This window comes from Aaosphaeria arxii (assembly GCF_010015735.1).
Source record: "Aaosphaeria arxii CBS 175.79 unplaced genomic scaffold BU24scaffold_1, whole genome shotgun sequence".
NCBI lineage: Eukaryota > Fungi > Ascomycota > Dothideomycetes > Pleosporales > Aaosphaeria > Aaosphaeria arxii.
The window spans coordinates 3,719,042-3,743,377 of NW_022983474.1; the positions used below are offsets into that span (position 1 = coordinate 3,719,042).

Sequence of the window (24,336 nt, forward strand, 5' to 3'; positions counted from 1 at the left end):
GGGAAGACCCCAGACGGCTTGATGGTGACGGTGGTGACGGTGGTGGTGATGGTGATGGGGTGGTGATGGTGGTGGTGCGGAGGGGAAGAGGAGAGGATGAGGGACGGGAGCGGATGTGGCGAGCGTGAGAGGAGTGAGAGGAGGGAGAGAAGGGGGCCACAAATGCCACATGCCATAGACTCGAATCAGTAAATGCACCTTTGCTGGGCACTCTTCTGGGCACTTTTTGCGCTTATTACCGCGATCGACAACCCGTTTGCCATTCTCGTATCATCCTGTCATGCCCTGTCGTGTCCTCCTGTCCTGTCCTGTCCTGTCCTGTCCTGTCTTGTCCTGTCGTGTCCTCCCTGTCCGTCTGTATTTCCTGTGTATTGACGAAGTACTCCGTACTCTTGTATAGACTATTACTGGATAATTATGGACATACTGACTATGCGGAGTACTCCGCAGTTCCACCACCTACCACAATCGTTTGCTTACCCAGGAGCGCATCTGCACACATCGAGCGAGCATGGCATGGGTGATAATCCACGTACTCGGTGGATAAAGTAATTATGCTCTGGTAATCTACCGAGCACCTCCGTAGATAAGTCGAGGTTCGTTGGATTTGTTTATTCTGCACTGCACTGCACTGTACTGCACTGCACCCTACAGCCACATCCGTGCCTACCTCCAATTGGAAGTAATGATATGATTCAACTGGCTTCTCCAGAACAATAATTGTAGCCTTCCGTCACTGGTCATCTTCCATCCCCTCTTCCCCTCTTCCCCTCTTCCCCTCTTGTTCTTCTTTCTTTTTTTGCTTTCGTTTGTCTTTTCTTTTCTTTTCTTTTCTTTTCTCGCCCTCGCTCTCGCTCTCGCTCGGTCGACTTCTGTCTGGCCCGATCAGCCAGTGGACGAATGCAGGGATTGGTCGGGATGATGCTCCGCGGCAGCAACGAAGAAAGCCGATATGCCCAAACCATGTACGTTGAAGATGTGGTGTAATATCGTAATTTCAAAAGGAATGGGAACACAAGCCACTGCACTCCACTCCGTACCCGTACGTGTACGTGTACGTGTACTCCACTCCCTCCGTACACACCGCACACTGCACTCTGCACTCTGCACACTGCACACTGCACAGACAGTATGCAAGAAGAAGCAAACGCATATTGGGCCGTGTGCTGTGGGCACTCCAGTTGCTCGAATCCCATCCTGGTTGCCGATCACCCGCATCCGCACTCACGAATTGCACTTGTTCATCATATCATATCATATCATACCAAGGAATCCGTACGATCCCCCCGATCCCGCCATCCCCCGCGCGGGCGGCGGGCAGTCAGTCGTTTGCTGTGCTGCGCTGTGCTGCGCTGTGCTGCGCTGTGCTGCGCTGTGCTGTGGTTCACTGGCACGACTGAAACGATTGGTTACCTCGTACGGCGTAGCGTACGCAGCGACTAACGCAGCGACCAGCCCCAAGCCATGCTGTGCTTTGTTCTTGCATGCCTCGCCTCGTACGTCGCTTTTCACACAGTATGAGAGTAATCCAGGGACTCTCGTTCCCCCCCTCCTCCATCACATCTACGGAGTAGTTCGCTCAACTCACCTTCTGAGTTGCCTGAACACCAAGGTGAGCTTTGCACCTGTCCCTATGACAGAGGTGGGCAAAGATGTAGTAAAACGTAATGATGGCTCGAAAAAGCATGCCCTTTAAGCGTGTGCTAGCTATCCATCTGCTCCCTCCACTGGCAACTGATGCAGTGAGGACTTGCCCGGCAGTCGACTTTGCCCAGCGATGGCTCTCCAAGAGCGAGACGCCTCTTCGCCGTGGGTAAGGAATCACTGCGTCCGACTCAGAAGTCACTGCCCTTTCAGTGTTGGGCGGCCACCGCGGGTCTACTCCTTCCTATACCAAGGTTTGAACATATGCAATGAGCGCGTAAGTGTGCAATTACTCGCGCGGTATAATCGACGATAATTCAAACTCCTATCAGATTTGGGCAGAATCGCGGTGAACAGCCAGCCTGTTGGTGCAGTACGACGTCTTGTACGGAGCGCACCACTGAGATGTGTAGATAGTCGCGCGGTGCAATCGACGATAATTCAAACTCCTACCAGATTTGGGCAGAATCGCGGTGAACAGCCAGCCTGTTGGTGCAGTACGACGTCTGTACGGAGCGCACCACTAAGATGTGTAGTTAGTCGCGCGGTATGTTCGATGGTGAATGCAATCCTACCAGATCTGGCAAATTCGCGGTGTACGGCCAGCCTGTTGATGCGGTACGACGTCTGTACAGAGCGCACCACTGAGAAGTGCAGATACTCGCGCGGTATGTTCGACGGCGAATGCAATCCTACCGAATCGGTGCAAAATCGCGGTAGACAGCTGGCCTTTTGGTGTAGTACGACATCTGTATCAAGTCTGAGCATATGCAGCGAGCAAGGAAGGGTGCAGTTTACTCGCGCGGTATGTTCGACACAAAACTGATTCCTACCTATCTAGGTAATCAGTAGCTAGCTGACCGCTTCTTGATGTAGTACGCCGCGGGTCGACATATGCAATGGGCAGGGAAGCGTGCAGTTACTCGCGCGGTGTAATCGACGACAAATGCCATTTCTTACCCAATCTGTCCAAAATCGCGGTATACGGCCAGCTGAACGCTTCTTGGTGCTGTACGTCGCTTGATTCTGTGCCACATACTGCGCCTAGCCAGCGAACAGACAAGCAAGAAGCAAAGAAGCAAAGATACGCGTCGAGTGGACATAGGTCGAGGTTACGCCCCAAGACAGAACCCTCCAATGACAATAACGGCGGTTTAATCCTCGTTCCTCGCAAGCATGGTATCTGTCAGCCATACTTCGTCTGTATTGCCCAAACGCATTTGTAGCACAACGCCGCTTGTGAACAAAAAAAACTTGGCGGCAAAGTCCTGTTCGACACATGGGCACATATGGAGGATGCGATCAACCTGACTTTGCCTTGGTCGGAGTTGGTCGCTCCACGGTGATTCTGAGAAGCAAATGCGAAACTTGTCCAACTGTTTTGCTGAGAATGCAGCCTCTCTCGTAATGGAATGCCTTGTTGGGGGTATCTCATTGCTTATGCAAACCAAATTTTCAGATCCCACGTCCTGACGCATATCTCGACGCATCGTGTGATGTTGTTGTCCAATGAACAGCCTTCTTCACCAGGCTATAGTGCTCGGTCGGTCATGACTGCATCGCGTTTCCTCCGAGAAAAGCAAGTCCCAAGAATTCGTGTGGCTTAACAAGACTTTTCCTCTCAGTAGGATTTCTAGTCAATGTTAAACGTAAGTCTATTTTAATTTCGTGGGGCGCAAGTTGCCTAGCTATCGTGGCTTTCTTGTCAAAGACAAGGGCATCGGAGGATCTCATCAGCACTTGAACTCTCCGGGCCTCCTGTCGGAAAGGGCAGTATTTGAAAACCATACATGCTACTATAATCGAAGAGAACGCTTGCTCCGTGCTTAGATGTTAGTACCCATTCGGCAAGTCGTTATTGTGCTGCAGGCAATGTTAGTTTCATGGCACGAGGCAATGGTAGGACATAACCGGGGCGTTGTCTCATGTTTACTCTTTGTTTTGACACATGGTACGGAGTAGCCATATCGATATCTTTTTCCAGATGAGCGAATAAGAATACAAGAGGTTCTACTGGGCTGGAATATGATGATGGGCGTCCTGTATGGGATGGTAGATTGCCCGTGGTGTCGCAAGCATGACATGGGTGGAGATTGTCTCCATCACAGCTTCTTCGTACAGCAATGAGATTAGTAACGTGGCCGAACAGAAAGGCCCTGATACGATATGCATTGCTCGCACTAGGTCCATGCCCGTAGAACTATTTGTTCTAAGTAGAATGTGAGTGAAAGGCGCCTGTACGCGGTGTAGCAGAAGCGGAGAAGCTCGGATATGCCTTGCAGATAAAAACCACCAAGATCAAGGCAAGTCGATCACACGGGCGCATCTCAACGAAGTTTGATTGCAATTGCCAGATCCCCACGGAATTGGCGTAGATCTCTGTCCTGCGGACATATTCCCTCTTGTCCACTACCGTCATGTATTGGTTCAGACCACGCACAATTGCAGCTTCCTGACAACCTCCATATAAAACGCCACATTCAGGTCCCCGCTGTACTTTGCTGCAAAGTTCCCGCTTAAGCAGGTCTTGATTATACTTACATAGATAGGACCCATCCTTGCCGTAAGCCCGGTCATGTCCGAATCCAGTGCTGAATCGAGCAGCCACTTGCGGAACGCCACTGCAGTCCATCCGCCTTTATTGGCATTGATGGAAGCAAACTTGACTCGAAGGTTTGCAACGGAGCGTTTTGAGCCTATGTCCAATAGGACCATACCAAGACCATAGATGTCAAATGTCCGATGGAACTCCAATCTTTCGGTGGGGAGTCCTTGTGTATCTGGATGACGAAATGCGTTATCAATTTCTTCGGTGCTTTGAACTGTCTCCGTTTCATTCCTTGCCAGATCCGCTCGACTGTATTCAAAGCCAACCAGGTAAGGCTCCGTAAGGTTGATTCCCGTCTCATCATCGGCACAAAAGATAACATTATTACTCCTAATACCTTTGTGAAGCCATCCAGCCAGATGAAGATAGAGCACAGCGCGTGACAACTGACGTGCAAGAGCAAATTTTTCATCAAGAGCCCAGAGGTCGCGATGGAGACCGTTCAGATTGTCTCGGGTCGCAGCCTTGAGTAGATCCGTCAACGTGAAAGCCCTTCGTGCTTTCAATTGATATATGAACCTGTATTCAGTCTCTTTATCTCGGGTGACTATAACACCGGCACAGTCAAGGGTCCTCAGTTCCGTTGGCTTCTGCTTCATACACAGTAGCCGTGCGACGTTCTGAACGCGGTGATCAAGCGTGCTGGTAGCGTTTACTAGCGCCTCGACCTTTTTGTGCTCGACAAGAACTGGAGTGCCGTAGGATACTCCATCCTGGCGGAGCTGACCTAAATACCGATTTGCGGAGAGTTGCGTTCTCTCTTCAAGTTGGCCAGCAACTTTGTATGGGTCATGAGTCTTGAGATCTTCTTTGCGCTTGGCCGATTCAAGGCGAATCCTCTCTGCCTTGATGGAACAGAGTGATGCCAAAGCAGGATCTGCAGTCGAATTTCCCGAAATACTATCGAGTATCTCCAAAGAATCAGAGATGAGATGGCTGTTCTTGACCACTGCAGAGGACTCCCCAGCAGGGGGTGGAAATTGAATGTACAAGTCCTCAACCATAGCCTTCACCGTTTCAACCATTTTCAATGCCCGTCCATCTTGCAACGCCCACTTGATGCGCTCCTGGTGTCCCGAATTAATTTGCAGATGGTCCAGTTTGTAACGCAACGCATCCAACTCATCGGCGCTCACTTCAGCACTTTTGGTCAATCTTGCCAGGGACACTGCTGGAGCCGAGGCGTACTTTGCAGCATCGCCGAGTGTAGGAAATATATCATCCATGGATTTGAATTCATCAAGGCAATAGTTGATGTATACCAAGTGATTCAAAGCCATCATACCAAATCGACGGAAACGGACATCTTTCAGATGATCCTGCTGCTCAAGGCCCCATGACGTCCCCCACATATCAAGTCTTGACCGTGTCCATTCCAACTTGATTTGAAGCTCGAGAGCGTCGCGCCCTAAGTCGTCCGCTTTCTGCCACGCCTTGAAGCCATTTAGGCACCCAGTGAAGATCTGGCCGGCGAAACCTATAGTTTGAATGGTGTTTGCGGCAACGTCCATGTCGATTAATTCTGAGATCTCGATGAGAAGCAAGTGAGAGCGTCATTCATTTGTGCCGAGAATTGTGGCTCAAGGTATCAACATGAGATTGTTGCGTACCCTTAGCCTTGACTCCGACTTGCCGGGTTGGCCAATTGGAAGGGAGGGTGGACGACTAGCTGAGTCGATGCATCGCGGGGTGGAGGTCCGCCCGCAAAAAGCATTCTACCCTAATTCTGGACACAAAACTTTTCAGCTCGTCTCGGAAAACGCCAGGATACTCCATTGGGACGGGCCCAGACCATGATGCGAATATTATTATTTCTCGAGAAACAAGACATCATAGGTCAGTTACCTTGACCGGACGAATCTTTCGTATCACCTCCAAGGGCTGGGGCTATGAACGATAGGCCGGGCCTATGGTTTGCTTCTTTTTGGAATCCCGGAATAGTGTTCTTGCACTCAGCCACTATCGACAGTGTCGCAAGACCTTCCCCTACTGAGACTGGCGTTACATGTAATGTTCGAGGGCATCAGGCTCTACTGTGTCAAGAATGACGCGTATCGCTGGTCGTGCAGATATTTTGTATAAAACCAGGCCCCATCCCAATGTTGGTCGAAGTTGAAGAGAAACAGTTGTTGGCATCGCTTTGGGTGCTTTTCAAAATAACATCATGGATGACACCGCTGCTTCAATTACAGCTACGGCGCCCTCGAGGGTGGACGATGGCGAGATGGTTCTTGCGCATCGCCCCTTCGATATCCTCGCATTTCTAGCTCTAGCATTTCGTAGGATGGACGATATAGCAAAAGATGCGTTACAACAGTATCTGTCGAGGATCTTCTTGGATGATGAACTTCTCTCGTACGCCAGTAGCGGAGGGTCGGGGGGCTCCTTCTCCGTCAGTGTCATCAGATCGAAAGACATCGAGGACATACAAATCCGGAAGCAACAACAAGGTTCCAGAGGTATACTACCAGAGTCAGTCGCAGTAAGAGTTGCGAAGTTAGCCGAATCAGTTGAGCTTCGTCAGACTCAAAAGATGCTTTATTCCATGGCTAAGTAGGTAATTTTAGATCCATTGTTTGACTTGCGAATATGCCCGCTACATAGCGCTGCGCTTCGTAATGGCACTCGTTGTATGGATGTTGACTGAATTGGCAGAGAAATCGCAGTTCTAACGAACGACGACATACGAGCATGTAATAATATCGTTCGACTGCTTGGAGCATGCTGGAGCTACTCGAATCCGGAGAAGTCAGTACTTCTTCCTGTGCTTGTCTATGAAGCCGCGCCCCTCGGTGATCTTGATAAGTTTCTGGACTCACATAAAAGACTTCCCCTTGGCCACCAGTTGCAGCTATGCATTGATATAGCAACGGGCGTTGAGAAGCTCCATCGGGTGGGCGTTGTGCACTGCGACATCAAGCCAAAGAACATCCTGGTGTTTCCCACCAATGATGTACAACGCCCATACCGAGCGAAAATTGCGGACTTCGGGTGTGCAATTTTGCTTGACGACGTAGACTCGTCAAGTATCCCGCCACAGGGAACGAGATTCTGGAATCCACCTGAGCAGCTGGACTTGAAAAACGTCGCAAAGGAAGACCTGCACAAGATCGACGTATTCTCTCTAGGTCTAGTTCTCCTGGGAATATTGACGTCGGATCAGTCAACGCGTGCGCTGACTTACATCCAAAGTCAGAAGAGCAATGGCCCCCCAGTTGCGAACACGTCCATGGGACTCGATTATTTCAAACGATGGGGGAGTCTTTCGTTGAGCGCCGTCATGATTCTGGAAAGATTCTCCAACCTCACCGTCACGCAGCGATCTTCAGTCAAAGAACCTGGGACGTCTTACTTTCCACCCCACTTACTTGATGACGAAACATTGACAAACTATTCGACAAGGTGGAATGAGCAAGCGGCCTCGATCGTGTTTCAGGCACTGCAAGGAGATATATCGAGGAGAAGTGTTTCGGTACGCAAGATCGTATGTGTGCTAGAAGGCATCAATACATCTGTGGAAATACACGGGCAGCGGGATCACATTCGTGTAGACCTTGGCCAAGTAGTTTCATCCGAGAGTACCACCGTGCAGACTACGTTTGTTATGGGTAAGTTTTCAATTTTGCACGCATAAATCACTCTGAGCTAACTGGCCGAGAACACGAATCAGAGGTAACAATGGCAAGAGCATGGCCGTTCATAGTGAAAGAAGATTCTCAATACGTCGCGTTACCCCAAAGCTTCCCGTGGAATCTCAGTCGTCGCATGAATCAGGACTATACTCTTCCTAGAATACGAGTCGCCTCATCAGCATTGAAAGAGACGGATTGGGAGGACTTCATATTCGGGGCTTCGTGGGACGACCTCGTATGCGGTACTTCGAGAGACAACAAACAGTATGTTCAGTTGACCCTGCAGAGGCATATTGACGACGTTGTGAAGGTGAGTACGAAAGTTGAACTCCGTTCGATCTATTGCATATGTTACAGTGACTAAAGAAACTGAAGTTAACGAATTATCTGGCGAACATGACCATCCTTCCTGGGCCACTTCTAGACTACGTGATGCGTAGTCTGGGTGAGGTGTCGGACGACATTCGCGAGCCTATGGAAAGGAGGACCATCGCAGCCTACGAATTAGCACTTGGTCTTATTGCCTTTGTTATCGTTGAAGACGACGACGAGGAGCAGAGCGAAGAAGTTTCCCGTGCCCTCCAGCTGTTAAAGTTTGCGGTACAGAATGGCCACGAGGAAGCACAGTGGACAGTGGGCTGGATGTACACGACGTTCAACCAGCAATATCCCGATGACGATACTGAATGGCTTGTTAATGGCATGATCTCTGGCAGCCGTATAGCGTCGCGAAGACTCCAAGTCGTCAATCCAGAGCGCTTCGATCAAACTCGTCAGATCATCTGTGACGAATATCAAGGGATTGGGAAAGGATGGCACATCGAACCGGAATGGCTCGTCGACAATGCTCAATGGTTCGGCCAACCGATACCCGATAGTAACCATATTGTGCTCGCTGCTTCGGCGGGCGACCTAGATCGCGTCAAGGACCTCATCGCAAATGGCTGCGATATCGATTCGCGTGATGGCATGCAGGAAACCCCTCTAATTGCTGCATGCAGAGCCGGACAATACAAAATGGTAGTATGCCTCGTGGCAGCCGGTGCCGACGTTACACTCGTATCAAAGGAGAACATATCTGCCTTGCATTTCCTCAGTAGTTTCAATCATCAGGATATCCCATTCATTGGCTTGCTACTTCGCGCACTTGGGTGTCCCCTCGAGTCCCATTCGACGGGACATACCAACTTGAACAATGGATATACCGGAGCAGATAGATTTTACGGAATCTGCGACGGCACACCTCTCTTGTGGGCCGTCGCTGCAGGCTGTCTCCCTGCTGTAAAAGTACTGTTGGGACTTGGAGCAGATCCTTTCGATGTTGCAGGGGGCGCGAAGGATTTGCAACACAGTCCTGTGAATTGGGCCTCCCAGATGCACCAGATAGAGATCTTGGAGCTATTACTGGACACTGAATATGCCGACCTGTCGCTACTCAACACCAGTTTCCGCATGAACAATGTTGGAAATCCCGTACATGCGTTACCGTTAGCACCGGCCGCTAGCTATTCCGGAGGACTGGTGTTCTATCGTATACAATTGCACAATAACAAGCATCGAGAGAACTGCCGGCGAACGATAGAGCTCCTCCTTTCAAAAGGCGCCGATCCGCAACGTGTCAATAGTAGAAACATGACAGCCTTCCACTATGCAGGTACACTTGGTCAACCATATGCTCTACATGCCTTGTTCGGATGGCAAGGATCTACCCTAAGACCAGATATCAAACAATGGACTGGGATATTGATCAATGCGGCAGCCCACAACAGTAAGCATCTCTTCAACGAGCTACTCAAAGTTGATGTACAAACGAATGAGGAATACTCGTGGCCCATGATCATCTCCGAGCTAGCAGGGCAAGTCGATGCCAAATACTATCTCAACGCCTTGATCACCCATCACGAAGCTCTCTGCACAACAGCAATCGATCTTTCTCAAGCGTTCGAGAATGCACTGATCAACAACCATTTCGATAATGCGAGGATCATATTCGAAAGGGCGAGCAGGTGCGATATCGTGGCCACTCGCCACGATTCGACAACTGGTTCCTCACAGACGCTGCTTGGTAGATTGATGCGCAGAGCACTTTTGTACCCATCTAATCTTGCCCAGGTCAAGGCTTTTCTCAAACTCACCGGCGGACGTGATGTTCTCTTCGCCTCTTGTTGGAATACGGACGCCGGTGAATATAATGCGCTGCAGGTAGCTGTGGCGTACACACCTCATGGAAAGACAAGGACAATCACAACGGGCCTGCTCGAGACCATACTGGCATACTTCAAACATCCGGTGAAACACCTCAATACGACTCAGGGGGAGAAGAAGAAATCACTTCTCCACCTGGCCGTCCGTTTCGGTAATGCTCAGGCGGTAGAGATGCTACTGAATCTAGACGGACTCGACTTGAGTGTCCGTGACACAGAGGGAGGGACCGCGTTTGATCGGGCGCTGAACAGATTACAAGATACCTCGCGAGAAAAGGAATTGGCTTTGTGGGAAGTTCCGGAGAGCGAGCTCGAGAAGGCCAGAGAGGATTGGGACGACCATACGAGAACGATAATCCTCGTCATGGAAGCGAAGGGGGCTTCCATGTTTTCAACCTATTCTCATGTCTTCAAGCGATTGACTACGGACAGAGTGCGTCGCTGGATGGTCTTTCCAGACGATGGGAGGATTGAGGTAACAGACTTCAGTATGTGGGCAACATTACGACGATACAGGGCGCATATGCTGACTAAAGACCAGGTGTATCCAATTTCGAGAGGGGACCGCTGCTTGACAGGTGTGCCGCACTTCCTATTGGACGCTGCTTCTACCTATGTGTTTATCAGGATCCTAGTTCGTTGTCCATGTTTGCTGGCGCAATCACTGATCCAAATGATCCCGATGCACTTCGCCTTAGTGACATTTTGCCTGCAATGCAAGAGGGAGGAACATAGCACCTGGCCAGCGAATAGCGGATGAAGCTAGATTGTGATAGTAATTCTGAATCCAAGTGTTTTGAACGGTTGAACATGTCCATTGATAGAATGTAATCCGAAATCGCGATGTATATCCGCATATATCTCACATAATCTCTCGTACTACTGTAAGTAAGAAGGTGAGGTATCCGAAAGTTCAACGTGGAGAAAATGGGAGAGCATGATGAGAGTTCAGACGAGGGGCATGTAAAAAATGGTCAGTTGATGGGGGAATGAGGCGCCTGGATTGTCACATATGAGGTTCTATTACCTCATGAGTGAGAATAGAGGCAGTGTAGGAGTTTGGTGCAAGGCAGGCGGAGGCATCTGTGGCAAGGTTGGTAAGGGAGATAAGTGAGCGATGAAAGTGTAATCGGGGTCTGAAGGATACATTCACAATCAAGTCACTGTGATCCGAGAGCGTCACTACAAGTTCGAATGTCCTGAACCACGTCAAATTACAACAATGTATCATTGAGATGAAGACCACGAATGGCCCGAGATGATTGTCGAGTGAGTTGTAAGTAAAGCAACGTAAATGATTCCAATGCACAGGGCGTCGACTTTGCAGCAGAGCATGTCTCCGTGATGACACCCTACACTTAGTACGTAGGTGGGATGATTACTGTAAACCAAGGAGACAAGGAATCCTCGTTTCATTCTACGAGACATGCATCAAAGCACTACAGGCGCAAAGCTCATCTAGACCTAAATTGTTAGCAGAAAAGGTATGATCAATCAATAATGAACAACGGCGAGTGATGCGGGACCAAGGAAGCGCCAGTACGGAAACCAAGAGTTTTATTGAATGGCCGTTGATGACAGAAGAGGGAAACAATTTCGGAAACAGTGCGATACAGAAAGCTGGAGATGGCCGTGACTGGTCCAAAGCGATGGTGCAGTGGATAGATGAAGTACCAATAGTAATAACTAAGATCGGAGGAAAACAAGTAGGCAATTTAGATGGTTCAGAAGTCCTCCCAAGTTTATGCATGCACGCTGTTGAAGCCCTGTACATGGATGGCTCATAACATGGAGAAACGCTATGCAGCATGTATCAGGTCCGTTTCTATCCAAATTGAGTCCAACCGAACACCGATATTCGCCGAAAACCAAGTGCGTAGGAGCACACCTGTTAGGTTTGTACAATTTGTAAAAGCTTGTCGAAAGGTAGACACGTTCAAAAGGTAAATAGATCCACTGATGAATAGAACGAACGGAGAAAGCGAACGAAATTCGCCCGTGTTGGGGAGTAAGCAAGGAGTTTGGTGTTCCTATTTAGATGCCGCCTGGGAATTCCAGTCTGGTCCAGTTTGGTGCACAGGATCCGGGTTTAATGGTCAGAGGGAGGTTCCAAAGGCAAAGACATAGGTTTATCCAGGTGGGCATGAATATGAGTCATGAACCGGAGTGTCAACGTGCGGATGTCTCTCGCAATAAGATGCCGATCCGTTTCACTGAGGCGGCCACGGTTGTCACGGATCAGGCGATGAGCATATTCAAATCTCGGGTCGATGGCCCCGTCAAGTAGAGCGTCCTGGAGTAGCTGGGCGATGGCACCCAACGAGGAAGTCGTGGCAAGTAAGATAGCGTTTTCAGACCATTTGCGGGTTGACTGCGCTGGTGCATTGAAATCATCTGGAGAGAGCGCACCGTAGATGTCGTCCGTTCTAAAGTCGTGGGGGGTAAGAACCGGTAGAAAAGAGACTCTGCTCGAAGTGAATCCGGGTAAATTTGTGGTATCGACAAAGCGGTCGTCACCGACATCTAATGATTGTGAGCTGCGATTGTTCACTGTCCTTCAGAGAGAACTGACTTACAAGGACTAGGGATTGCCGGTGCATCCGGAAAGAACATGAGGAAGAGCGCAACCCAGGCACCTTCTTGCCTGGCCCCTCTTGGCTGTACCAAGCGCTCACCTTGTTGGAGGTAGCTATGGTCATTGTCACAGGCCCCGGTCTCATCGAAGTAGAAGCCCCAGCAGATCTTGCATCGAGAGACTCGTCGAATATGAGTCCGATGGCATTTTTGACGCAGATGGTCTATAACACTGGAAAGGCCAGTTGCTCCTTCGTACTCACAAGTGGGAGGGTAGCCTTGCATTCTATGATATTTACAAACGTGACAGCCAAAGAGCATCTGCCCCGGCTTGGCAGGCGGAGAATCGTTCGTTGCTTCAAGTTGAGGTTGCTGGCCAGGATCTTCTGGATTCTCGTAGTAGACACCTTGGTTTGCAGAGTTTGAGGGTCCTGCATTGTCAAGTGGCAAGTAAGAAGATGTTCCAAGAGGCTGTTGCTCAGCTGACCCGGTGCCAGTTGATTCGCCATCTATGGGCATGGAATATTGCGGAACCTGGGCTGCCGCGAGGATTTCAAAAGCCTCGCGAAATCCCCGTGTGGTCTGGTCGCCGGGTCTTTGGATGTCTTGATTAGCCAAGCAGCGATAGGGAAGGTTGGGCAAATACCTTGAATTTTCCGTGTACCTGACTACATCACCTAGGTTACTCATGAAAAACAGCATCTGGTCGTAGCCCATGATTTGTAGCATCAAATTGGTAATTCTTTGTATCTCGGCAGCTTTACGTTTAGGGAGATGACGAGGAACCTCTGATGCAGGGTCGTCGATGTCAATAGCCACCTCGGGGTGGTAGCGACGGATATGCTTTCTTGTTGCGTCGGATCGCCCGAATTTTGACTCACAATAAGGACATTTGAGGTTGTCTTTTTTCTTTTTGGGTTCGCTCTTGTGTTTTCTCATGTGTCGGCTCATGTTCCCTCTCGCGTGCGGGCCAGTGCACTGAGTAGGGCATTCGGGACATTGAAAAACTATTACCTGTAACAGAGGTGAGCAGAGTGATAGATTGATAGTGACGTGAAGAGCAAACTTACTTCCTCCTCCTCCTCCTCTTCCGCCGTTCTGTTACTATCGGTGGTATAGTTGTTCCGCGCATTCGTTGCATTTCTCACATAGTCGATTGGATTCATTATCGAAGTCTTGTACACAGGTGACGAAGGACCGACCGAGTACTGGCGAGGTACTTGGGGATGAGGCATTTCGTACCCCGACGGCAGGTTTGCGAGGTTGGACCTGTAATGGGTGGACATTGTTGTTGATGACTGACCGGTGAGGACGCAGCCGACAAGTTGAGCTTTATAATATCACTGCCCTGGAAAATGGAGGACGATTATTCGAAAACCTGATAGGTCGATGGAACGGCAGGCTTCGGCCCATTGGATTGGAAGGATAGTATCAAGGTCAAGCAAGGTAATACCTTTGCCTATACCGCGCAGACGTAGCGAAAAGACTCTCTATCGAACGATGCCAACGAGGCAAGACAACTCTGGAAATTCTTATAATGTGTGTCTATGACGTGCAGTAGCCCGGGCAGGACTCGGTGCAGAGATGCCCAAGGACAACGACTTCTGTGTTGATTCACAAGATATTCGAGCTAGACAGCAAAGTAAAACTCCAAGGCATCATCGCACCGGAAGAGAGATCCAGCAACCGCGAGAATGGGACTACAAGCGGAATCCCCTTCATATGAGATGAGTCAGGAAGAAGGAAGCCCTTTGGGGTGGTTCCCTCCAGTATCAAAAACGGACAGATGCATATCGGCCCATACAGACGCATATAATACAGGCGAGTTAGGATCATTCGGCTACGCCTCACTTGTTGAACTTCTAAGGAAGACATCCATGTGATGGGTGGTAGAAGAAAGCGCTTATAGGGCTGGCTTTATCTCGACCACCTGGGTTGATTGGATGATTGCATGCGACGTAGTGAAACGGCTCACAGGGCCCTTGGCAGGATTTGTATTGTTTCATGAGAGGTGAACTGACACCACTGGCAGTCCTCTCTGTAGGTAGAATCTGTGGTCGTACATACAAAGTAAATCCCGTGATACCGTAATACCGTAACTAAAGAGGGGTCAGTAAACCGAGCGCAACAAAGTGAGTAGTGAGGCACCCAATCAACCCGTCATGTCAGTACGGCACGGAATGGTGGACGTCGTCTCTTCAGTGTGAAGACACAAGGCTGAACGAAGAATCGACTGCATTCTCTGCTAAGATGATATCCTTGTGGTTGGGTTTTCCCCACTCGCCCTTTGTCCGCGCGGACGTTGGTGAGGGGTAGATTGGTAGGGAACGGTTTGATTGGTTTATCGGGGATGGGTTCCACTGCGCGATTCACGTCTTGGTTTTTGTTGCTTCTGACTGCATACGCAGTCGCAGTCGCAAATCACAGGATCCTATGTTGTGTGTCGTTGTTGGCAGTAGAGGCAACTGCCAATGGAGACGTGGACTCACCGCCCGAAAGAGCAGCGGATCTTTTCCTTTCCCAAGAATCACAGAGCCAGCCCAATGTAAAGCCAACAAGCCCAATAATCGCAAGCATTTCCATTCAGTGAGACATGACAAGGACATGGTGGTGAGAGGGCTCAGCTTGACATGGATCCTCAGGCAAGACTAACAAAATAGGCATTCATGAGAATATGCAGTGCACACCAAATGTGGGGAAATGCGCGAGTGGTATGACGGCTTCCAGATTGAATTATCTCTACCACAGAAATCAGGATACCGGTAAATACCGGTAATGGTCCGTTACTTTCTTCCCTTGCTGTATTCCTTCCTCAATATCTCGTCAGAGACGGATAGATGGACAGAGAACATAGCATTGCAATCGGCGTCGTCGCTTTTGATTGGTGTCTGGATATGTCACCGCGTGGTGTGTCCTTTGGGGCGTAGAATTGGTGCTGACACCCGCCGCAAGGATCCTGAAATATAGGTTGAAGGCAAAGCGGACATGCTGGGCAGACGCAATCGACGTGCATAGAATCATCGATTCCGTGCTTGAGCCTGGCCAAACGAGTCAATCAATATGCAAGTATCAGAATCGGGATAATGGTGGAGCCTGGTGAGAAGAAAAAATAACCATGAAGTAGCGAATAATCAACCTATTGTCCGCGTTCCATCTCAATCACCATGGCACCACAGCCGCGCTTTCGATTCCGGCGTGGCAGCAGTCGTCGTGCCTCATGTAGATTCGGTAGAAGAGGTGCGCGCTTTGGTTCGAGGTTGTGTTCTGATAATAGTTGTAGTAGAGGGTCGGTATAGATAGATTCGTGTTCGGCCCCCTTCATCACATGCCGCTGTGATGGCCTCGGTATCAGCCCGGTGATTGGCCCACCCATTCTGGCGCCCACATCTTCCTCCATGCAGTATCACCTCCAGTTACAACTTACTCTACGAGCATGTCCGACTCCTCGTGCACCTTCGAGCTCGCTTCCTGCTTCCGTTGCACTGTGCATGGTACCAGTCATTGTCTACCATGCAACACCATACTAGAAGAGCAAGGTGCATAACGAATCCGAAGCGAACAATACGAGGTGCTGCGTCCCGCAATGATCGACCAACCTCATTCATGACAGGCAGTACCTCGCTAGAAGCCTCACTTCTCCCACAATCCAGCAACCTGGTGGCTCGCAGATAGCATAATTCAATTTCCATATACCCAAGAACCTTTTGCTTTTTGCCCAACAAGAGTGTGCATCAATCCCCTACCAGAAATGAAGTACTTCCGTGCCCGAGCAGCTAGCTGTCTCGCACACCTTCTCGCTGCAGCCGCCGCCGCAGCTCCAGTCACAGCAGAGGACGCCATTGTCATCCCACAGGGCACAGGACCCTACCGATCCAGCCTGATGATATCGGCTCTCGTGGACGACTCTCGGCCAGACCCATTCAACGCCTCCCATGTACGGCGGATTATGGTATCACGGTTCGAGCCGGTGAGCAGGGATTGCCACCTCGTCCAGGTACCCTACTTCCCACCCGTCACGGCCGCCCTGGAGAGCGAGATCCTGGGGTCTTACGAATACCCCAAGGGTAACTTGGATAGATTCGTGCTGGAGATGTGCGAGGCAGATAAGCAGGGATACCCAAAGGAGGGCAAATACGGCAGCGGCAGCGGCGGCGCAGGTGGGGGAAAGGGCAAATTCCCGCTCGCAATTTACAGCCCAGGCTTGAACACGACACGTCTCTTTGGATCTCTGATAGCGCAGGAGCTGGCATCACATGGTCTCACCGTCATCACTGTTGATCATCCGTATGACGTTGACATTGTGGAGTTCCCCAACGGGGATATCATCTTCGGCGGGCGTGTCGAGAAGCCGACTGCAAACTCGAGTGCGTCCGTTGAGCACGCGTTGGAGGTGAGATCTCAGGACGTTTCGTTCCTTTTGGATACACTGGGTATCGAACAGGGCGATGACGTTGTCATGTTTGGACAGAGCTTTGGCGGCGCGGCAACGGCCACAAGTATGTTTAATGATCGGCGCATACGCGCGGGTGTCAATATCGACGGTATCATGTTCGGCCCCGTGCTCCATGCTCCATTAGGATCAGCGTCACGGAATCAGTCGTTCGTCTTGTGGGGTAGTGAGCTCCACCTGACTGATGAAGATGAAACTTGGAACACGTTTTGGAATGCTCTGGAGAGCTCAGAGTACGTAGATTATAAGAAGGAGTTCGCGGTTAAGAACACCACGCATGGGAGCTATTGGGACTTGGATGCGCTGGTGGATGTTGCTGGCATCAGAGACGAGTTGACTGAGTTAGCTACTTATCTTGTTGGACCTGGACCAGGCCTTAGACACTCTGAGATCGTGGGTAAATACCTATCAAGCTTCTTTCTCTTCGCGCTGGGAAAGCAACCAGAGGACCCGATTCTTCAAGAACCATCTGAAGAGTTCCCAGAGGTAGTCCTGATGCGTAGTTAGAGACCATCGACAGATAATTACCTATGCCTTACTGTGCCCTGACACCTGAGTAAACTGTCATTTCTAAGCGTTTGGCCGTTTTCACAGATGACATGAAGCCATATAGCACGCCTGAAACAAGCGCTCGTCTGCATTCGGATCATTCTCATACGACCAAATGTGTACCAATAATTCCAGCTGGGGTCTTTCTACAGCAGTGCTTGGAAAGCCCCCTGTGTTCGTATTGAACTTTTTAATACTTTGCAGTATTCATTCCTAAGCCGGCACAAGATATCCTGTTGTGAATACGTTTCTCACCTTCAAGCTGTTTTCGGCCCTTATTCGGTGAAATGAGTTAAGGAGTTTCACGACTCATCGGGTGCAAGCTTCCAACGGTCTGACAGGACTGTGGGAGACTTACGTAGGTGAACTAGATGTGCTTTCGTCCATGTGACTGTAACATAAGTCTCTTGGAGGCCTCAACATTAGAGGCTAAGAGATATGATGATTGGTCCCACATTCTTGCAGAGAGATACGAGTTTCGAGTTATTGTAGAAGGATTGTACTAAGAGAATGCCCTAGAGCTAAAGGTCTCGATTCTATAAAACATGTAAGCTCTCTTCATATGATAAAGACCTCAGGCACGGTGTCGCTGCATTATAATCGTCCGGTAAAGCTAGAGTCCCCTGGGGTGAATTCCCCTGGCCTTCTAGAAGTTCCCGCGACGTCGAACATAGTCCACAATCTATGATCGTTCGTTAGGGCCGAATGCACCATGGTCCTTTTGGATTCCTTGACCCTGTATGTTCGCAGTCTCTGTTGGCAATCTCTTTGTCCAAGGCCTCCGCATATTTACATGTGCCGAAATCAGTTTTCAAGTATCCCCTGCCGCAATACCAAAGCTCGAATTCGATCAGGGGCCCGATGGCACAGACGTCAAGGTCCAGGCGTACGGGAAGCCCGGTACATACGTTGGAAACCATGTAATCTACTGTAAACCTCTCGAGATCGTTTCGGAAACGTATAAACTAGATATGGGGTAAAGCTAAAATTTCTTTTCCACGTTTGCGATTCTCTGCAATTAGTCAGTGCAGTTTGCTTGCCTAAGAACGTATCCATTTCTTTCAATCAGTACGTTATGCCCAGCTGGATGACTTGTAATTTCATCTTCAAAACATACCAGCTTGTACGAGTTGATTCGGAATCACCATGTCACGCCAGCAGTTGTGCCGTAGGAATCCCCCAGGCACCACTGATCATGACTCGCCCTGTTTTGCATGCAAACCAATGTTCTTGTGGCATCCTCCGATCCACTGCAGTCGTATTCCGGCCCGGCCCGGCGTTGTCGACTCAGGAGTGAAAGGGCCCTACAGTGAGGATCGTGGTCTGTGGGTATTCGGACGTTTTTACAACCTTGATGCCTGCTCAAACAGGCGCAGAAAACGGTTTGACAGGGCATGGAAGCTACTTGTTCGACCTGGTCCTTCCGCAAGCGTCGATGGCGATCTTCACTGGCTGGGGAGAGGGTTGCCATGTCACGTCGTTGGCCTGCTAGCGCGTTAGCTTGCTCAAGCATGAATAGATACATACGTGTATCAGTTCCTATACGCTGAGGAGGGCGCAACTAGGATCCAATTGTACTGTATAGCTGGTACTTTGCCAGTGCAGTCGCCCGGTTTTTCCGCGCCGCGGACATGATTAGAGTGGGGCTCTGAAAGGTTCGACGACACACGAGGTGTTCGCACATATTACAGGCTACCAGCTGGTAATGCCTGTGTCGAGCCCAGGTGTTCCTCAGTGATAGGTCACGGCGACGCCAGATTGTTCCCATGATTCGTTAGACATCGTCAGCCATGACTGAACGTGCGTTTGTACGAATGGCGCCGGTGGTACTGATCTCGGCGATGGCTTCCCGCTAGATTCGATCTCGAACACAATACGAGCCTTCTTAATGTGGAGAAGCTGGGGTAACTGTAGCACAGATGGGTTGGGTAGGAGCAGGAGGCTTCAGTAGTCAGTGGAAAGAAGCACCCACAAGGCAGTGACTAACGAACGAAACAGCGACCAACATGGAGAATTGTGAAGAATGTTTAATCGTTCCAAAGACAATCCAATTCTCATGTGCAAATGGATTGGGCATTAGCAGCAGAGGGAAAATTTTCCGTGCCACACCGCCTTCATCTTGCAGCTGTCCACGATATTCATATCTTGGGAATTTATCTCGGATACTACTACATGTTAGCAACCGGCAACAAACATTCGTTTACGGTTCTTTGCAAAACATGTGCAAAGCTAGCAGCCTTGTAACCCAGCGCTATCATTGCGTCTAGAACATAAAGGCAGTTGTAGCTTATTCAGAGTCGCGAAGCCTTCGAGAAGATTTTCCGTGAGGTAGTCGTTCGTATCTAATACTGTAGGTTGCGTTGGCAGCTCACCCGAAACACCCATTAGCGTTGTCTACTTGCTACAGCTGATTGAAAGGAGTTTAGGCGAATAGCCGATACTGACATTGCAGCAACAGCTAATGCACAGAAGGAATCAGACCATGTATACAGAGTACACAAGTATTGTACGTGATTTCCGATGATGAATGGAAAAGACAATGACTATAACTATAGGTTTGCATGGATTTTCTGCCGCTAGCAGCCGCTTCGAAGGTTTTGGTTTGTTCGCTTTTTCCGATCGCGCAATTTAAAGTCATGTGTACGACATGTACTTGCTATCGATCTTCTCTTTTCCAATCCAGGTGCATGACTTTTCGCATGTCCAGGCCTTCGCTCGAATCTGCGCTCCTCTAGTCGTGCGTAATGCCTGTCGATCTGATCTGAAATTTTCTTCATCTCTCAACCTTCACCTCTATTCATGACATGGCTTAATTCTTAACACACCCTCCACCCGAACTCGTTACGAAACTCTCGACAAAGTAAATCCCACCAGGGGACTCTGTGCTATGGCGGATAAAAAGACTACCAGCAGTGACGAGCGTACACCATTGCTGGACCGACTTCGGAGCGTATCGTCTGATAACAGTCAACAGCTTCAACCGAATGTGGCTCCTCTCCCAAACCCACTTGCCATACCAGATGATCCCAATGCCGTCTCGAACGATCGGGATCATAATGATGAAGAAGCACTTCTCGATTCCGATACTGCTGAGCCAGCGTCAGAACCAAAGACCTCCGGTATAGGCCGCATTGTTTCTGTTCTCCTAATAGGTACGTATAAAGCAGATTTGAGGGTTGAACTACAGGGTCGCTCATTCATTCAGGTGGCTTCATATCGAATGCCGATGGCTCACTCTTGTTGGCGACCCATCCCGTGATAGCGTCGGAGTTCAATGCCTTGGACGACTCCAGCTGGCTTTTGACAAGTTTTGCAATCGCCCAAGCAGCAACCCAGCCACTGTATGGGAAACTAAGCGACATCTACGGCCGCAAGCAACTTCTACTCGTCGCGTATGCACTATTCGGTCTCGGTTTGGTTCTTGTAGGCATTGGACATTCCATGACTCACCTCATCGTCGGACGCGTGATTTCTGGAGCGGGAGCTGCTGGAATGACTTCTCTAGTCTCGATATTGATCACAGATCTTGTACCTCTTCGGGATGTTGCTTCCTGGAGGTCCTATGTCAATCTTGTCGCAACCACTGGCAGGAGCCTAGGAGGTCCCGTTGGCGGATGGCTTGCTGATACCGTGGGTTGGCGATACTCGTTCCTACTTCAAGTCCCCTTTGCCGTCGTTGCAATGGTTCTCATCGTCTTGACAATTCCGTCCGAACAGCAGACCCAGAAAGACGACAATGCGCCTAAACAGAGCAAACTTCAAAGGATTGACTTCATCGGTGCGACTCTTATGACACTCACCATCCTCGCATTCCTTCTTCCCTTGGAAATCGGAGGCGTCAAAGTTCCCTGGTCCAGCCCTCTTATCTTCAGTCTCCTGAGCAGTGGTGTCTTTCTCGCAGCATTGTTCCTGTTGAGCCAAGCTTACATCGCAAAAGAACCAATATTCCCGCTCGAGCTTCTGCGACAGCGTGATGTCGTAGCCTCGATTATTGTATCGAGTTGTCAAGGGGGAGCCCAAATGGGAGTATGTATTACTCCAGGAAAGACAACCTCAATCGTAGCTAACTTTTGAATACAGCTCATGATAGCAGTGCCGCTATACTTCCAAATCACCGCAAATGCATCAAACACAGTAGCAGGCGCACATCTATTCCCCGCCGTCTTTGGCAATGCCGTCGGCGGCATCCTATCCGGAATCATCATCAAACGATCTGGTCGCTACAAATCACTCGTTCTCTTCGCTACTCTCGCCGCGGCATCCGCCTACCTTCTCCTGATTCTACGCTGGCACGGAAACACCAACTGGCTGGAAAGCCTGTACATTTTCCCGGGAGGCTTCGGTACAGGTATCGCACAATCGGCACTCTTCATCAGCCTACAGGCAGCCATAGACCCCTCACACATGGCTGTAGCCGCCGCCTCGTTGTATCTCGCCTTCTCGGTCGGTGCGATTGGAGGCATGGCTGGAGTCAGCGCTGTGCTGCAATCAAAATTGCGAAGCGGGCTCGACAAACGACTTGATGATCTAGGATTCGACGCGCTGAAGCGAGAGAGGATCATTGAGGGAGCGACGAGTGATGTTCATTACATCGACCGGGCGTCGGCCGTTGTAGCGAAGGCGGTTGTTCGGTCTTATGTTGAAGCTTTAACTTGGACTCATGGTATGTTACTTCCTGTCAACCTTTAAGCAGTAACTAACCTCCTGTATAGGCCTTTCATTTGTGGCCTCGCTTACTGCCTTTGTCGCTGCTCTATTCATTAGACAACACAAGCTTTGATTCGAATGGGGCAAAACAGGTAAATTCACATATCTGCTCCTTCAGTCAGCGATACAATGCCGCTGTTGGCTCAGTTTTGTCTTTCGACATCCAAATCACTAACAGGGCGAGATCAACTATTAATTATTAACAAACACATTTCACATAGAGACAAAATAGAACTATAATCCTCAGGAGAGAAATCACTGAAATGTTAGGGGCAATAGTCATCTCTAGATTCTAACTTTATATCATGTGCACCGGAATCCTAAGCTTCACTACAAAAGAGAGACGATGTTTGCTGATGAGTTGTATCCCGTCGCCACGAGTGTCAACACACCAATCGAGCTGATTGAGCTATGGTCCGATTGCTATCACTAGGAAACTAGGAGGTTCCTGTCAGATTACACTTATCTTTCTACTTCGTTCAATCATTGGGGAAACACATATTCATCACAAGATTCACTGCAGAGAACAAGTTCGATTACTCGGGGGTCCTCTATCTGAGAAAAGGAAATTTCCTTCTAAATTTCGTGTCTAAGCCCTCGCATTGTTTCCGGTCTATACCTCGTCACGTTTCTAAGTCGACGTAACAATTCATTGCCTGTCGTATGCTCACAGTCTTTCCTACCCCTAGGGCTTCTCCTCCTCCTCCGAAGCTGCATCTTCTCGCGGCGATGGTGTCCCATTCTCGGGGAGCTGTGCAGCGTCACAAAGCTCATCTGAGTTTTGATCGTCGGCGAAGACATCACCAGCGAAGCAACGAGGCGCAAACCAGGCAGTTCGCGGGAGAAACACGACACCGTTATCCCAGTCGGATACCAGTGCATAGTACCAACTCTCAGGCTCAGGACGCGGCACATGTTGCGTGAAAATAATTCCACGGAGAAGCTCACGAATCCCTTGCTCGAAAATCAAATAAAATTGACGCCTGTACACATGACCGAACGCATGCCAGGCGGTTGGGCCCTCCGATATGTCATCGCCGTGCTGGCTGTCGGATCCGGAAACAGTCACTGTCTCCCACTCGTCGTCGTCGGTATCGCAACAGTTGCTAATGGAACCCATACGAGGTCAACGCCTAGGTCGACGCTTGGGCTGCGCACGTTGCTGGGGCATTGGGCTCCTCAAGATGTCATCGCGATTCTGGCTGTCGTTGTCTTGTTCGGAACCAACCACTGTCTCCCAGTCGCTGTCGTCATCGGTGTCGTAATCGCTGCCAGTGACAATCACGAAATCATCCGCATCTTCCTGTCCGGTGCCGCCAGTCTCTTCGTCAGATTCGATGTCGGTCGCGGAATCTCTGGCAGCGAGAAGTTGCAAGGCATCTTCGTTCTGTTGAGCAATATCGTCGGTCGCTGTGCTCCCCGAGTCTCCTTTGCGCAGAGCTAGGTTTTCAGCTATGAAGAGGCTTGAAATGAAGCGGTGGAGGTTCCATAGATTAGACAGTTGCTCCTGGTCCGAGTTTTCCTGGAGAATGCTTGACATGGTTTGGCGTTTCTTAACCTCTGAGGTGCTCCCCCGAGAGGTTGTGTTTATTGCTAGCACGCTTGGCTTGCAGCGAAGAGTTGCAGGGAGAGTTGTGAGTGCGGCGGAATAAAATATCTGGTGTTCATATGGAGAGGGAGGTAGGTGAATGAGGCCAGAGACCAGTCTTTCACTTGCAATTGCATCGAAATTCACTGTAAGCATAGGTTGACCTACACAATCGCCGGATTGCTCTTGTCTGGAACCTGCAGGCTATCAATCACTTGTCCAGTGAAAAGGAAAACACAATTGTCACAACAAAGTTACACTGTACTCACTACTTCTACTATGATCTTCTTGGCTGATCAAGAGTCTCTGCGTTCTCGAAGATCTGAATACGGTTTTGGTGTATTATCAAAGATCACTATGCCATGTTTATCTCCAAGGTA

At 49.7% G+C, this 24,336-nt stretch overlaps 7 protein-coding genes across 7 annotated transcripts; 4 read left to right on the top strand and 3 right to left on the bottom strand.

Annotated features, from left to right (window-relative positions):
- Nucleotides 1-3,986: 3,986 nt before the first annotated feature.
- Nucleotides 3,987-5,823, bottom strand: BU24DRAFT_417336 (uncharacterized protein). Its single transcript, XM_033526697.1, has one exon. The coding sequence runs from the start codon at nucleotides 5,761-5,763 to the stop codon at nucleotides 4,072-4,074; it is 1,692 nt and encodes a 563-aa protein (XP_033390041.1). The 5' UTR covers nucleotides 5,764-5,823; the 3' UTR covers nucleotides 3,987-4,071.
- A 175-nt stretch (nucleotides 5,824-5,998) lies between these two features.
- On the top strand, nucleotides 5,999-10,823 carry BU24DRAFT_446661 (ankyrin; the record flags this gene model as incomplete). The annotated part of the gene is made up of 5 exons (XM_033530780.1): nucleotides 5,999-6,805; nucleotides 6,908-7,860; nucleotides 7,923-8,194; nucleotides 8,260-10,576; nucleotides 10,630-10,823. The coding sequence occupies exons 1-5, from the start codon at nucleotides 6,417-6,419 to the stop codon at nucleotides 10,821-10,823; spliced, it is 4,125 nt and encodes a 1,374-aa protein (XP_033390042.1). The 5' UTR covers nucleotides 5,999-6,416.
- Nucleotides 10,824-12,037: 1,214 nt separating this feature from the next.
- BU24DRAFT_26229 (uncharacterized protein) lies at nucleotides 12,038-14,152 on the bottom strand. The gene is made up of 4 exons (XM_033522511.1): nucleotides 13,733-14,152; nucleotides 13,309-13,676; nucleotides 12,665-13,257; nucleotides 12,038-12,611 (listed from the first exon to the last, which is right to left on the bottom strand). The coding sequence occupies exons 1-4, from the start codon at nucleotides 13,946-13,948 to the stop codon at nucleotides 12,178-12,180; spliced, it is 1,611 nt and encodes a 536-aa protein (XP_033390043.1). The 5' UTR covers nucleotides 13,949-14,152; the 3' UTR covers nucleotides 12,038-12,177.
- Nucleotides 14,153-15,956: 1,804 nt separating this feature from the next.
- Nucleotides 15,957-17,808, top strand: BU24DRAFT_417339 (uncharacterized protein). The gene has a single exon (XM_033526698.1). It carries the CDS (start codon nucleotides 16,411-16,413, stop codon nucleotides 17,617-17,619), a length of 1,209 nt encoding a protein of 402 aa, XP_033390044.1. The 5' UTR covers nucleotides 15,957-16,410; the 3' UTR covers nucleotides 17,620-17,808.
- Nucleotides 17,809-19,603: 1,795 nt separating this feature from the next.
- Nucleotides 19,604-20,000, top strand: BU24DRAFT_417342 (uncharacterized protein). Its single transcript, XM_033526699.1, has one exon. It carries the CDS (start codon nucleotides 19,726-19,728, stop codon nucleotides 19,903-19,905), a length of 180 nt encoding a protein of 59 aa, XP_033390045.1. The 5' UTR covers nucleotides 19,604-19,725; the 3' UTR covers nucleotides 19,906-20,000.
- Nucleotides 20,001-20,865: 865 nt separating this feature from the next.
- On the top strand, nucleotides 20,866-22,441 carry BU24DRAFT_338097 (MFS general substrate transporter; the record flags this gene model as incomplete). The annotated part of the gene is made up of 3 exons (XM_033523113.1): nucleotides 20,866-21,687; nucleotides 21,742-22,324; nucleotides 22,374-22,441. Coding segments are annotated over 3 exons (1,473 nt in total), but the record flags the coding sequence as incomplete, so codon positions are not given.
- Nucleotides 22,442-23,033: 592 nt separating this feature from the next.
- Nucleotides 23,034-24,283, bottom strand: BU24DRAFT_417343 (uncharacterized protein). The gene has a single exon (XM_033526700.1). The coding sequence runs from the start codon at nucleotides 23,906-23,908 to the stop codon at nucleotides 23,495-23,497; it is 414 nt and encodes a 137-aa protein (XP_033390047.1). The 5' UTR covers nucleotides 23,909-24,283; the 3' UTR covers nucleotides 23,034-23,494.
- Between the last annotated feature and the right edge of the window lie 53 nt (nucleotides 24,284-24,336).

Coding starts and splice junctions, on each gene's coding strand:
- BU24DRAFT_417336 (XM_033526697.1), bottom strand. CDS start 5,763: ATGGACGTTGCCGCAAACACCATTCAAACTATAGGTTTCGCCGGCCAG.
- BU24DRAFT_26229 (XM_033522511.1), bottom strand. CDS start 13,948: ATGTCCACCCATTACAGGTCCAACCTCGCAAACCTGCCGTCGGGGTAC. Junction 13,258..13,308: donor AGGTACACGGAAAATTCAAG/GTATTTGCCCAA, acceptor AGACATCCAAAG/ACCCGGCGACCAGACCACAC. Junction 12,612..12,664: donor ACCGGCAATCCCTAGTCCTT/GTAAGTCAGTTC, acceptor CACAATCATTAG/ATGTCGGTGACGACCGCTTT.
- BU24DRAFT_417342 (XM_033526699.1), top strand. CDS start 19,726: ATGGATTGGGCATTAGCAGCAGAGGGAAAATTTTCCGTGCCACACCGC.
- BU24DRAFT_417339 (XM_033526698.1), top strand. CDS start 16,411: ATGAAGTACTTCCGTGCCCGAGCAGCTAGCTGTCTCGCACACCTTCTC.
- BU24DRAFT_417343 (XM_033526700.1), bottom strand. CDS start 23,908: ATGTCAAGCATTCTCCAGGAAAACTCGGACCAGGAGCAACTGTCTAAT.